General features: G+C 47.3%; 1 protein-coding gene across 1 annotated transcript; it reads left to right on the top strand.

The window, feature by feature from the left end:
* Window positions 1–2521: 2521 nt before the first annotated feature.
* On the top strand, window positions 2522–6781 carry LOC145111224 (uncharacterized). The gene has a single exon (XM_079047519.1). It carries the CDS (start codon window positions 2522–2524, stop codon window positions 6779–6781), a length of 4260 nt encoding a protein of 1419 aa, XP_078903645.1.
* The last annotated feature ends 8356 nt before the right edge of the window (window positions 6782–15137 follow it).

Here is a 15137-nt window from a genome sequence, read left to right on the forward strand (position 1 = left end):
TATCATTAAATCCCCAGTCATAAAGGAAGATGACATACATTTTTGCGTATCATAATTTTAAATGTTTAAAAAAATATATATTTTTATAGATTTACTAATTTTTCAAATTAAAAGACGGTTAATGTTCCAAAATACAAAATAATATATCATAGACAAAAAACACAATCCATTTCACAACATATATATTTAAAATACAAATAATCACTCAAATGCTAAATAAATGTAATACATTGCTACTAAGGGGTTTTCCCTAACTATATACTAGTAATTTGATATTACATTGCTATTAAGGGACACCTGCATTAGCTAGTTGTTATGGGCGGCTGTCCACCAGGTGGTATGGATGGCAAGTGAGCGCTTGGAGCATTAGCTAGCTGCTATGCTATTCAGTGTGACACTAAATAAAACAACTAATTCACCTTATTAATAAATTGATGTTAACTAATATAAAACAATTAATGAACTTACTATGAAGCAAAGAAAGAAACTAGCCTTATTGTAATTTGAAAAATGCTCGATCATAGCATTGTACTTCAAAACAAAATCTTATTAGGACTTAAGACCTAATACCATAGGGTTTTGTGAAGAGCTAATGGTTAAAATTTACAAGACTTACCATAAGAGATTAAAAATATAACTTATAGCATTACCTTGAGTAGTATCATCATTATTAATGTCATTCCCATTCCATGACGTAGTTTACCATACCCGTATTCCCTGCGGTCCCCACCAAGCATCCTTTCGTTTCTTCCAAGGTAGACATCCGGTCTAGCTTTCTGTAAATGAAAAAAACCAAAAAATGTCAAAATCTATTATAAAAATTAAGAGTAAGTGTAAAAAGAGGGAAACAATGCCTACTCCCATAGCTCATTAGCATCAAACTCTTAAGTAGCAAATGGTATAAACAATTGCAAACCAAGGTTTTCAAATTTCATTACTAACATACCCGCATCAAACATCAGAATGTTCATGAGCAATTATTCAACAGACCTTGCTTTTAAGAAAAAAAAAAGATTCCAATTAAATCACAAACAAAAAGGGGATCTTGATTCTTGATAAAGTTGTTAACTTTAGTAAGAACATTTATTGCAAATCTACCCTACTGAACCCAATACACCCGATTTACATAACTATAAATAAAGAATACCAGGAGAGTAATTGACCAAATTTATGTTATATCAAAAAGTATATACTTTGATGAAAAGTAAAAAAAAGCTAACATTATATTCAAGTAAACAACAGGTGGATATCAGATGAATAAGAGGCAATAAAATTTACCGGGTGATCTTGAGGATTCAAACGATGTATAAAAGCATATCCAAAGAATCAATAAACACATTTGAGTAGATAAAAGCGTAAAATATGGATAAAGAATGTGCTTACCACAATAAAATTAAAAAAAACAAATATAATGAAGAAAAACTACCTGTAGCTGCCTTAAGGTGTCAAGCCAAGAAAAACTACCTGTACCAGAGGTCTTTGTAACACCTGTTCCAGGTATTATTTAAATTAGCTAAGTTTTAGGGTTTTGTGCTTGGACTCGGCGAGTTGGGGAGCTCCAACTCGTCGAGTAGAAGTTATCATGAGGATGTGGGACTTCAGATCTACTCGACCAGTCGGAAGGCCCGACTCGACGAGTAGGCACTGTAAAGAGAAACCCTAATTTTCAGGGGTTTGTACCCTATTTAAAGAACTTATGGCTCATTTGCAGCCTCTTCCATCGTTCCTACAGCCAGAGAAACCCTAGTTTGAGCCTTGCACCTTCTTGAGAGAGAAAGAGAGCTTTTGAGAGTGATTTTGGTGTGGTTGTAAAGGATTTTGGAGCTTGAAGAAGAAGGGGCAAGGAGAGAAGCAGTAGATCCGACATCTACTCTATATTAACAACCATCTTGAGGTATAAAGTCACTATCTTGACCTCTAGTTGCTTAGTGATGACGTGCCTAGGGCAGCACAACAGAAGCACGAGCCGGACACGCCAACCGGCCCCAGCCCAGCAGGCTTAGCGTCCGCTGGCACCCCCGGGAGTGGAAGGCACAGGCGAAAGGCTCGCGCCCGCCTAGAGACGTTCCCAGCTCCAAGACAAAAGAAACGGTCAGGAGACAAGCAGGAGATCAGACCATTACCGTCAGAGCCAATAAGAGCGCCCTAACGGTTAAAGGCGCATGACTCTCCCATCAACGCCCCTGATCCTGTCTCCCCAAAAAGTGATATTGTCTGGTACGGATCAGGCAAGGGAGCTAGGTATAAAAGGATACGCTCTCAGACCTACGAGGTAAGCTCTCTGGACTCTCTAAGAGCACACACCCAAAGATCCTAAACACTCTCTAACTTGACCGTCGGGGCGTTTTTCCGGGAGCTCCTCCCGGAAAGCGGCTGACGGCCTTCTTTCTTTGTGATCTTGCAGAGGCAATTGAGAATCCAAGTGAACAATACCGATCGAGCCAGTCCAAGGTCGCATTATTTGGCGCCATCCGTTTGTGAGATCAAGAACACAAACTAAAAGCACGAAAGTGACAAGTGAATGGCGTCCAACGGCAGTGAGGGACAACAGGCAAGTCCCATACGCCTCATGGCAGCGTTGGACGAAACACCGCCGCCTACAGCGGTCAGCAGGATCGCTACAGGCGAAGGAAGCTCAACGGTAACCACTGAAGGCGCCCCACAACCGCCAGTTCACCAGCCAAGAACAACTCCGATGGGGCCATTTCCAACAACGTCCTTTCAAATGCCACCGTTCTTCGTGCCGCCATTGCAACAAACACAACCAGTTCACTCAGCGATGATTCCACCAGGCCACGTCTTCAACATCCCACCGTCGTTTACAACGACACCGCCGTACCAGGTGACAAGCGGGCAGAGTTCAATGCTTTCAGTACCACCGTTGGCACAAACCATGACAGCTCATCCGCCACTTGTCTATTCACTGGCCGGCACATGGGCCGGACCAACCATCACCGCTAACAATAACTTACAACAGACAACAACGGTTAGCCCTATGAACCCTATACACCCTTTCCCCTCCAGTTACCCCCTCCAACTACCATTCCAGCCGTATCCCTTTTACGGACCAAGCCCTGGCTACCACACGCCGCCACCATATGGCTTAAATACACAATACCAACCGCCGGGAGCGTCCACCACCCCAGGCCACGAATGCCTTTCCCGTAGTGCGACGTCTCCATTTGTCAAAGAGTTGTTGGACTACGAAATACCAAACACAGCCAAACTACCGACGCTCAAGACGTATAACGGCACCATTGACCCGGATAGCCACATCGACACATATGAATGGACCATGACGTCATTAAAGCTTGATGAAAGGTTTTGGTGCACATATTTCCCAACTACACTCGACGGCAACGCCGACACGTGGTTCAAGACGCTACAACCGGGCAGCATTTCCAATTTTGCCCAGCTTAAGTATCTTTTTCTTACCAACTTTATGAAATTACGCAAGTACAAGGGAGACTCTCATTCAATCATAGGCTGTAAGCAAAAGGAGGGTGAAACTGTACGAGAATACTTCACAAGGTTCATAAACGCCACGTTAGACATACCGGGGCATGATGAGGGGCTCATAGCCGGTGCCTTCATGTGGGGGCTTTTGCCAGGCCCTTTATCGCAAAAACTCATGGGAAAGAAGCCTCTAACACGGGCCGAATTGAAGGAAAGGGTGGAGCGATATTTGAGACAGGAGGATGACGAAGCAACAAAACATGCCTACTTGAATGCAATGACTACCAGACACCACAACCCGGGTCACACGGATTTCCGAGGGGGAAGTAGGCACTACGGCCAAGCGAGGAGACCACAGGCTCGGTTCCGACCGTTTGCCAAGGATGACAGGCGTGGCCGTCGCCCGGAGGTGTACACGGTGTCGGAGAAGCAGCAGCCAACCAAATTGCCAAAGAACAGGTACTGCGATTACCACAAAAGTAGGACGCATGACACAGCTAACTGTTCGGTATTAAAAAAAGAAATGGAAGAGAAGCATCTTAAAGGGGACCTGGTGGGAATAGCACGAACCTTGTGTGCCAAGTTTGACGCTGAAAACGCTAAAACCATACCTCGCGAAGGAGTCCAGCCTAAGGAGATATTCATGATACGGAGTAAGAGAAGCAGGGGAGAGCAACAAACGGAACAAGGGACCACCAGAACCCCGATGCGCACGCTCACATTCTCTGTTCAAGACCCTCGCCCGGAGGGATGGAGGGGCGACGACCCACTGGTAATCCAAGCCTCCATCAGGGATGTAATCATACACAGGGTCTACATTGACACAGGAAGTTCGGCGGACATCATTTATGAGCACTGTTTTCGGCTTCTCCCAGATCGCTGGAAAGACAACCTACGGCCCACGACGGGGAGGCTGGTCGGGTTCACCGGCCATAGCCTATGGCCGCTAGGCACAATTCACCTTCCCTTGACCATAACCAACCATGATAAGCAGCAAAAGAAAACCACCCTGATTGACTTTGTGGTCATCCGACATGCGGCGGAACACAATATTATTCTGGGGAGAACAGTTCTCTTAAAGCTAGGAGCGGTTCCATCAACCATGCATGGAGTTATGAAGTTCGACACTCCAACGGGCGCAGCCACGGTACTGGCCACTCCACCGAAAGAATTGCAATGCTTTACAATTATGAAACCAGAAGAGATAACTAAAGAGGCCAAGAAGCTGAGAGGTGACCCCACAAAAGGAAAGAAGGTGATCAACGCGGAACACCCTGACCAGCCGGTCAGTATTGGATGTGATCTCCCGAGTCGCGTAAGAGGAGCGTTGGTCGACTTGCTCAAGCGGTATAAACACGTGTTTGCATGGACCCCCACGGACATGGTGAGGGTACAAAGGAAAGTCATTGAGCACAAACTTGTAATTAAACCAGGAGCAAAGGAGGTTAAGCAAAAGAAGAGGGTCCAGGGTGGGGACCGTAATAGGGCAATCAACGCCGAAGTGGCCAAACTAGCAGAAGCTGGAATAGTAAGGGAAGCAATATTCCCGACGTGGATCACCAACCCAGTCATGGTCCGCAAGCAAGATGGGTCATGGCGAATGTGCATAGACTTTTCTGACTTAAACAAAGCATGCCCTAAAGACTGCTACCCCCTCCCAGAAATTGACCAGAAGGTAGAGTCATTGCAAGGATTCAAGCTGAAGTGTTTTTTAGATGCATATAAAGGGTATCACCAGATCTTGATAAGCAAAGAGGATGAGGAAAAAACGGCTTTTTACACGGACCATGGCACCTTCTGTTACACTAAGATTCCTTTCGGTCTAAAGAATGTCGGGGCTACATACCAGCGCCTAGTTGACTCGATCTTTGCCAAACAAATTGGGAGAAACATTGAAGTATATGTGGACGATATGGTGATCAAGAGCCCGCACGAAGACAAGATGTTACAAGACATCGAGGAGACTTTCCAAACCCTAGAGAAGGTAAAAATGAAGCTAAACCCGGCTAAGTGCACGTTTGGGGTGGAAGAGGGGCAGTTCTTGGGGTACTATGTCACCAGGCAGGGCATCCAGCCCAGCCCGACCAAGGTGGACGAGCTCATTGAAACGCCAACCCCAGGCACCCTCAGGGACGCGCAGGGCCTGAACGGGAAGCTTACATCTCTGAGCAGGTTCATCTCAAAATCCGCTGACAAGGCCATGCCGTTGTTCCACACGTTAAAAGGCTGCATCGAGAAGTGCAACTTCCAGTGGATGAACGAGGCAGAAGTAGCGCTCCAGAAAATCAAGGATGCATTACACAAGTTACCCACGCTGGCCAGTCCCGTCCCGGGGGAGACGTTGCAAATGTATATTTCGACCTCAAACGAAGCAATATCCTCAGTATTAACTGTAGAAAGGGAAGGAGAACAGAGGCCGGTGTATTTTGTAAGCAGGGCACTACAAGGGCCAGAACTCAACTACCCCACCCTGGAAAAGTTAGTCCTGGCACTCATCTACGCGGCACAGCGACTAAGGCGGTATTTTCAAGCACATCAGATCGAAGTGCTAACAAACTGCCCCATTAAACAAATACTGCTTAAACCAGAGACGTCGGGCCGGCTAGCGAAATGGGCAATCGAATTAGGGGAACATGACATAAGTTACCACCCGAGAACAAGTATTAAGGGACAAGCGTTGGCCGACTTCCTGCTGGAAATCCCAGACGAGGGGGGCCCTGCCAAGGAGAAAGTGTGGGCAGTTGAAGAAGCTCCGCTCGACAACAGTTCGTGGACATTATATACTGACGGAGCATCCAGCAGGGAAGGCTCGGGGGCGGGGCTAATCCTGACTAACCCAGAGGGGGAAGAAGTGACCTACGCCCTCGGTTTTGATTTTCACACATCAAACAATGAAGCGGAGTACGAGGCTCTGCTCGCAGAATTGCGACTAGCCAAGCAAATGGGGGCAAAGGCTGTAACAGCCCTGACGGACTCAAGGCTAGCAGCGAACCAGGTCAATGGAAGTTTCGAGGTGAGAGATCAGAGAAGGGGAAGGTACGTGAAGACGGTGAAACAACTAATCGAGTCGTTTAAGCAGTTCACAATAAGGCAGATACCTAGAAGCGAGAACAAGAAGGCGGATGCCTTAAGCAAATTGGCATCCACGTGCTTCGATCACCTATCGAAGAAAGTCTTGGTAGAGGTGCTCCGAGAAAGAAGTATAGACGAACAGCAGGTGAATACCCTAACGACCAATGGACCAACGTGGATGACACCATTCAGGGAATACCTGCAAAGAGGGGTGCTCCCGACGATCACGGTGAGGCCAGGAAGATACGTATAAAAGCGCCCTCATATGAATTAATAAATGGAGAGCTATACAGGAAAGGGTTCACAGCGCCATGGCTGAAGTGTGTAGACCAAGCCAAAGGGAGAGAGGTGCTAGAGGAAGCACACGTAGGCCAGGTGGGTGCACACGAGGGGGCACGGGCCCTAACAGGCAAAGTACTACGAATGGGTGTATACTGGCCCACAATACAGCAAGATGCGCTAGAAATAGCCAGGAGATGCAGGGAATGCCAGTCGTACGCCCCACTCCAAACAAACCCCCCAGCACCACTGCATAACATATCTAGCCCGTGGCCGTTCTATCAATGAGGTATAGATATAGTGGGCCCATTCCCGGAAGCACCAGGGAAGCTGAAATACATGGTGGTGGCCATGGATTACTTCACAAAATGGATTGAAGCGGAGCCGTTAGCGTGCATCTCAGGGAGACACATGATAAAGTTTGTATGGAAGAATATTATAACAAGGTTCGGGACGCCTAAAGTACTCATCAGTGACAACGGCCTGCAGTTTGCCGAGAACCCATTCAAGGAGTGGTGCGCCACTAAAGGGATAAAGCAACGGTTCACGTCAGTAGCGCACCCACAAGCGAACGGGCAGACGGAGGTGTCCAATCGAACTATTGTGAATGGGATTAAGAAAAGGCTGGGCAGAGCAAAAGGGAACTGGCCGGAGGAAATACCAACAGTGCTATGGTTATACAGGACCACACCATGAACAAGCACGCAAGAAACCCCGTTCAGCTTGACATACGGGACAGAAGCCATGCTCCCCATGGAATTAACAGTGAGTACGCTAAGGGTGGCTAGCGCAGATGAAGAAAGCAATGCACAGGACCTGAGGATAAACCTAGATATCCTAGAAGAAAAACGCGAAAAATCAGAGATGCGCCAGGCTGCATACAAGCATGCAACAGAAAGGTATTACAACCAAAGGGTGAAGGAGAAAGCGTTCAAAGTGGGAGAGTATGTTCTAAGGAAAAACGAAGCAAGTCGATCCCAACCCCAAGGCAAACTAGGCCCAGCGTGGGAAGGCCCTTACAAAGTCACGGAAACAAAATGGAATGGCGCATATGCCTTAGAAACGATGGAAGGAAAGCAGATTCCAAGAACGTGGAACGCCAGGAACTTGAAAAAGTTTTTCTTTTGAAAAGAGAAAAGTATAATCCCAGTCGATCGATACGCTGCTTAGTGCGGCACATCCCAAGTACTTAGTGTACACAAGTCCATGCTTAGTGACATGAGTTTCATACTTAGTGTATTTGTAGTCCATGGTTAATGTAATGGGATTATTCAAATGCTAATCTTTAATACTTAGTGTATTAACGCTTAACGATTGAAAATGTGCATGTAGAGATCCATTCGTTGGGTACTAAGAGCACCCAGTACCGATACTTAGCGTATCGACAATGACATAGGCGAAGCAGAATGCCTAGCGCATCAGAGCGCTATGTTCTTTTCTATATATATATATATATATATATATATATATATATATATATATATATATATATATATATATATATATATATATATATATATATATATATATATATATATAAAAGAGAGTAAGCAACAAACAAATAGCGCTTAGAGTTTGTGATTACACACATAAAACAGAGAATATTGTTCAAAAGCCCATACGTTATACAAACTAAAGGCACCACGTGGCCATCAAAAGAAACATACAAGACAGAAACTAAAACATGCAAAGAAATTTTCACGCCCCAAGAGGGGTAGCACACGATGCCAGAGCATCTTCAACAACATCATCCTCGCTACATGTGACTTCGTTTCCCACAACAGCCACCTCACCTTCTCCAAGATCACCATCACCACCCTCGTTACCCTTCCCAGCATCGACCTCAGCCACCGGCACAATACCCTGACCCATTGCATTTCCGGAGTACCCTCTGAACCAGCAAACGAGCACAACTCTCAGAGACCTCCAACACCCAATTCACCCAGACCCAACAAGGACGCATGATCCATACTAGCAAAAGATAACAAAGCGTCGTTCACACTAACCACGGGACCGACAGAAGCGGCATCAACACCGACATCTCCACCACCAGCACTAGCAGAGGTTTTCTGAACAGATTCAACCCCGGCCATAAAAGCAGCATGCCGGATGAGACTTATCGCGTTAGTAAAGTCCGGGTGCTCAATCAATTTATCAACAATTCAAACAACACCAACATGCACCAGCCAATCCAAATCCTGATGGGAAGCATCCAAATCCGATTGCAATGACGAAATAAGCTTATCACGATCAGCAGCATCGCGTTCAAGACTTTCCACCTGAATCATCAAACCTTCATTCACTTGAGTCAGGGAGTCGACCTTAGCTTCCAAGTCAGCCCTAGTTTCGTCAAGGACGGTCTTCTCAAAGGATATAAATTCACATTTTTGCTTAGATAGACGGAGGTCCTCGCCAAGCTCGCCAAGGCGACGTTCCAGCCCCGTCATGCGTGACCCACAAGTAGCGTGGGCGGCCTCCATCTCGCCAAGAGCATGAACACGACGGGAACCCGCGACAAGGTAAAACATGGCCTGCGCAGTAGCATAGGCCATGTTATGAGCGAGCGCAGGATTACCCATAGCCTCCATATCGCCAATAGCAGCCGGAGGAAAAGCATGGCGGGAAAATTCCAAAGAATTGTTACGAACAGAGAGTCGGAAATCGTTGCGGAGATCCCAGGAAGGAACAAAAACAGGAGACTCAGTAGAGTTGTCTCCAGAAACACCACCTAACGGAACTGAAACTGACCCAGGGCCGCTAGAACCTTTAACCGGGGAAAACTTTGGGGAAACCAAGGAAACACCTGGAACGGGAATAGAGGAGAGAGCAGGAACAACGGGCTGTTCAGCCGCCCCGTCGACCCCTTCGGACTGTTGCGTGTCGTCATCAGGGATCACGACCACACCGACCGGTGTGGAAGTCATAGAGCTCAACAGACGAGAGAATCTGCGCCGGGTATAAACCCTTTTGGTAGCGGTGGGCGCGCCGGTAACCGGCTCACCCATGGCTAAGACAGCTTTTCTCTTCGCTTGCATTCGTCGGACATCCGTGATAATCCCCTCTTTGCTGTCTTCGCTACCCTCCACGGAGGAGGAGGGAGCGCTACCCAGGGGCATGACAGCAGAGATTGGGCGGGCGCGTAAAGGATCTCCCTCCGACGCTGACGAGCCTGCAGGAGGGGCGGAAGGAGCAGCAGTTAAGGAAAGCTGGTCCAGTCGGCGGGGTGGAGGAAGCCGATCAACCAGATCCACCTCACGGTACTCTAACTTGCCCCGATAACGCTTCCTTAACACCTCATCCATGGACAGGGAAGACTCAACACCTAGAGATATCAGAACAAGGAATATCAGTCACATAGTAGTAACAAGGGGGGGGGGAAGGGAAAAAGAAGGGTACAGCACCTACCGTCGACAACGGAGAAAAACACCGCCATTTTGCCACGACGCCTCCAAGAAGGGCTCATCCCCACACCAGAAAGCAGAGCTTCAAAATAATCCTCAGGGGATACTTGCACACACTTTAGATAATCGGCGACACTTTGGTTGTGAGGGAAGAGCTTGGGGATGGTATCGGCAAAAGCATTCGCACGGTACCAGCCGCTTCCGACCAACTCCTGGTCTACCCATAGCCACTTGTCTTGCTAATTCTTAGGGGTCCGCCCGTCGGGAACCAAGGCGTGCCCCCCTCGCCGGACCGAAAAGGTGCACTTATCCCTAGTGACGCAGAATCGGAAGAAAAACTTGAAAACAAAGTAATCCGGAAGATACCCGTTGGCCCTGCAGATCATCTCAAATGCAACCACTTTGTTGATTGCATTAGGGGTCAGCATCTGAAGACTGCAACCGTCTTTCTGAAAGACCTCCTCTTAAAAATCAGTCAAAGGGAAACGGATGCCAGCGTCTAGGGTTTTCAAGTAAACCCCAATCTTGCCAGGGGAGGGGATGAGATACTAGAACCAAGTGCAGGAAACTCTACACCTTCCAAAGAAGATAAGCCATATGTGACCTCCAGCTGACGATACTCAGTGGTGGAAGGGAGGATACCGGGAAGGTTTGCCATGAGAATGGAAGAGAGAAGAAGACAAGCTAGAAAAGAGGAAGACGAAGAGGGAAGGAGGAAAAGATAAAGAGAAACCGTTCAAAGGCCCTTATAAAGATGAAGAAGAGGCGGGATATTTAAATGCCTGACACGGTGACGTAATTGCCAGACATAATGCGCAGTCACGTCGCCATTAAAGACGGAAGGGCGGGTAAAGGAAAACCGACACGTGTAAGCTATCTAAGTCCAGAACGTCGTAGCTAGCGCTGAAACGCTACGGCTACAGGACTGGGGGACTTGATGACGTGCCTAGGGCAGCACGGCAGAAGCACGAGCCGGACACGCCAACCGGCCCTAGCCCAGCAGACTTAGCGTCCGCTGGCACCCCCGGGAGTGGAAGGCACAGGCGAAAGGCTCGCGCCCGCCTAGAGACGCTCCCAGCTCCAAGACAAAAGAAATGGTCAGGAGACAAGCAGGAGGATCAGACCATTACCGTCAGAGCCAATAAGAGCGCCCTAACGGTTAAAGGCGCATGACTCTCCAATCAGCGCCCCTGATCCTGTCTCCCCAAAAAGTGATCTTGTCTGGTACGGATCAGGCAAGGGAGCTAGGTATAAAAGGATACGCTCTCATACCTACGAGGTAAGCTCTCTGGACTCTCTAAGAGCGCACGCCCAAAGATCCTAAACACTCTCTAACTTGACCGTCGGAGCGTTCTTCCGGGAGCTCCTCCCGGAAAGCGTCTGACGGCCTTCTTTCTTTGTGATCTTGCAGAGGCAATCGAGAATCCAAGTGAACAATACCGATCGAGCCAGTCCAAGGTCGCATCACTTAGATCTCTTTTCTTGGGAGTAAATGGTCACTTTTGTTGCCAAAAGGATGTCACATTCGGATCTGGACTTGTCACAAGGATATGGTTCCAGATGTGGACATCTCTAGGTTCTCCATGACATAAAGTTGCTCTCTTTATCCAGCTTAGGCCCTTTCCATGCACTAAAACCATGTAGGAACCTTATTTTGGTGTTTTAGCCTTGTGAGTCCTTGCATGCACGTAAAGTTTGTAACTTTACGTGGTAACTACACTAGGAGAAGTGGGATCTGAAGTTTGGGACCTTTGGTCTCACTGGAAAGGAATGAACACAAAAAGGACTGAAGGAACTCGTCGAGTCCCTTAGTCGACTCGATGAGCCGGGTAGGGTTTACCCATTTTCGAGATTCTGAATCAGTGCAGTGAAGGATTAGAATTTTAGCCCGCATGAACTTTTGGTCTTCTAGACATTTGATGAACTCGACGAGACACTTAGGTGACTCGGCGAGTTGAATCGGGATTTAGTGGAATGGACTCGGAAGGAACTCAACGAGTTGTTGGATGCACTAGACGAGTTGAGGTCAACATGGATTATTGACCTTTGACTGTTGACCTCGACTTTGACCAGGGTTGACCAGTGTTGACTTTGAGGATAATTATGGTATTTTGGGATTGTAACAAATTAATCACATGATGATTATAGGCAGTTGAGTTAGAGCAGTGCGTGGGATTTATCCTATCTTAGCTTGTCAGTTCAGCATTCGAGAGGTGAGTCTTCTCACCATAGTAATGGGTCTAAGGCACCAAGGCCCGCCCATTTTATGATATGTGGATTATCAATTGATTATGCGTTATGTTAGTATGACATTTGCATGGAAGACACTGGGGGTTCCCGAGGCAGTAGACTGAGACCATGTAGGGGTTCCCATGGCATTTGGTGTAAGACCTTGGAGGGTTTCCAGGGCATCCTAGTATATTTGCATGTTTAGTTTGTATGATAACTGCTTGGTAGTGAAGACCATGTGGGGGGGGGGGGGTCCCATGGCAGTTAGTGAATACCATGTCGGGGTTCCCATGGCAGGAAGACCATGTGGGGGTTCCCATGGCAAGTAGTTAAGACCATGTGGGGGTTCCAGTGGCACTAGGTGTAAGACCCTGGAGGGTTTCCATGGCTTCCTTATATGTTTGTATGCATGGCTTATGTGATTTATGTAGCTTTTATAGCTAATATGATTATGTGGGTTGTGTGGGGTATGCTTTGGGGGACTCACTAAGCATTAGCTTACAGTTTGTGGATTTGTTTCAGGTACATCTGAGCCTAAGGGCAAGGGCAAGGTCTGATGGTGCAGCGTGCACTCTCTCTCAGGCATTTTTATGGGACACTCGGATGATTCGAAATAATATTGTTGATGTTATGAATTTGAAACAAATGTATTTGAGATTTTATGGTTTATGGAAAGTGTTTTGGTTAATTAAAAATGAAAATTTTCTTTTGAAAATTGGGTCGTTACAAGTTGTTATCAGAGCCTTGGTTTGAGGGATTCAGGCACACTCTTGGGTGTGTCAGGACTCAAACTAAGGAAATGGTAAAATTGTTTTAAAAAATAGAAGTTAAAAACTTTTAAGAATGGAAAAGAGAAGAGTGCAGCGCGTGTGATCGGCCGAGCCAAGTAAGTAGTTCCCCAATATGTTAGCCATGTTATACTGATATTTGAGTTATGATAATCGTATGGATCTTGCTATGCGTATGCTTTTAAAATTGTATACGGTTAGGAGCTTATAGCCTCAGAATGATTGATTTGGCCTTATTTCCTGTTCCTTGTCTGGTTGTGGTCCTAGGGTAGAATCTATTATTTGAAAGTCTATTTGATCCTTTTCTGTGTTTAATTTGCATGCATAAAAGCAACCTGTTATGATTGGTCTGATTGATGTGGGTAGAGAAAATATTAGGATAACCTAGGATTTGAGTGATGATTGTAGCTTGTGGGATATGTTGTTTTATGGGACGAATTGGAGTTATCAGGTAGAGCCGTGGGGAAGGTACAGGTAGGTGTGGAATGTAGTATCGGGCCCATACTACTGAAAGTACAGGACCTGTACCCGAACTAATGTTAGATCTGGAAGCTCTAAGGAGGACCGGTGTGGGAAGAGCCCCTATTGGGATATCCTGATCATTATGACTTACGTCATTGTATTTCAGCATGGTGGTGACACGACATGGAGCTGGGGGATCAGGATCAGGATCCAGATCTGGGTCGGGCGACGGTACCGAGCCCATTGATGAGAGGCTGCGCGAGCTCATTGTAGCCGAGGTGACGACGGGCATCCTTGACGCTACCCCAATGATTTTTGGGAAGTTCAAGTAGGGTATGATGAAGATCATGGAGGAGAGGCACAGGGCATTCAAAGCTGAGATTTCTGCGGGCCAGGTCGGGGCCCGAACTCCCTCGTTCCAGGAGTTCAAGGCGTGCGGGGCGCCGAAGTTTTTCGGGTTCAGGGACCCCATTGTTAGCCGACACTGGGTGGCATACATAGAGAACGCCCAGCGCACGAGTTCTTGCCCTGATGCGACAAAGGTGGGTTTTGCTTCATGTATGTTGAGAGATAGAGCCCGAGATTGGTGGGGAGAGGTGACTAGCCAGGTGGGAGCAGCCGGTGTGGCTGAGATGACATAGGCCGAGTTTGTCAGGCGATTTGACCTGGAGTTTGCACCAGCTATTGAGGTGCAGCGATTGGTGAGGGAGTTTCAGGAGCTCCAACAGACCACCGAGACTGTGGCGGAAATCACCGCCAAGTTTCGGGAACGAGTATTGTTGATTCCACAATATGCTACAGATGAGGACATGAGGAGGACGAGGTATCATTTCATGTTGAGGGATGATATCCGAGAGTTTGTGAGCTTCACAGGGTGCAAAACCTTGAATGAGATGGTGGAGAAGGCCCGTGAGTAGGAGATAGAGTTGGACTTCCGCACCAAGCGGAAGCCTGAGCAGGCACAGACAGCAGTAGGTCAGGCTAAAAAGCCTAAGACATCAGATTCCTCTAGTAGGGGCCAGTAGGGTCGTGGCTGGTGTGCCAAGTGTGGGAGATTTCATGGTGGAGTTTTTCGGGGGACGGGCCCGGCATGTTATACGTGTGGTCATCCGGGCCACGTGAGTAGGGATTGCCCCAAGAAGGGCTTGATTTGTTTCCACTGCAACCAGAATGGCCATAAAAAGCTCGATTATTTGAGGTTGCAGGGAGGGGGAGGAGAAGTGGCGGCGCCTGCTCCCGCCACGATGAGGATTACTGATGGCCGCCCTACTAAGGTGGATGCTCCAGCGGTGAAGAGCCGTGCATTTCAATTGACCACCGAGGAGGCTCGGGCAGCGCCAGACGTCGTGGTTGGTATGTATTTTATCTTGTTAGGATAAAATCCTTAATGATCGATAAGATTCAAAAACAGAAAGCAAAGAAGAACACGACAATGAATCAAAGTATGCTT

Source organism: Lactuca virosa, chromosome 5 (genome assembly GCF_052849685.1).
Source record: "Lactuca virosa cultivar CGN04683 chromosome 5, Lactuca_virosa_CGN04683_v6, whole genome shotgun sequence".
Lineage (NCBI taxonomy): Eukaryota > Viridiplantae > Streptophyta > Magnoliopsida > Asterales > Asteraceae > Lactuca > Lactuca virosa.

Bases quoted from the DNA above. Each gene is read 5' to 3' on its own strand.
- LOC145111224 (XM_079047519.1), top strand. From the start codon at position 2,522: ATGGCGTCCAACGGCAGTGAGGGACAACAGGCAAGTCCCATACGCCTC.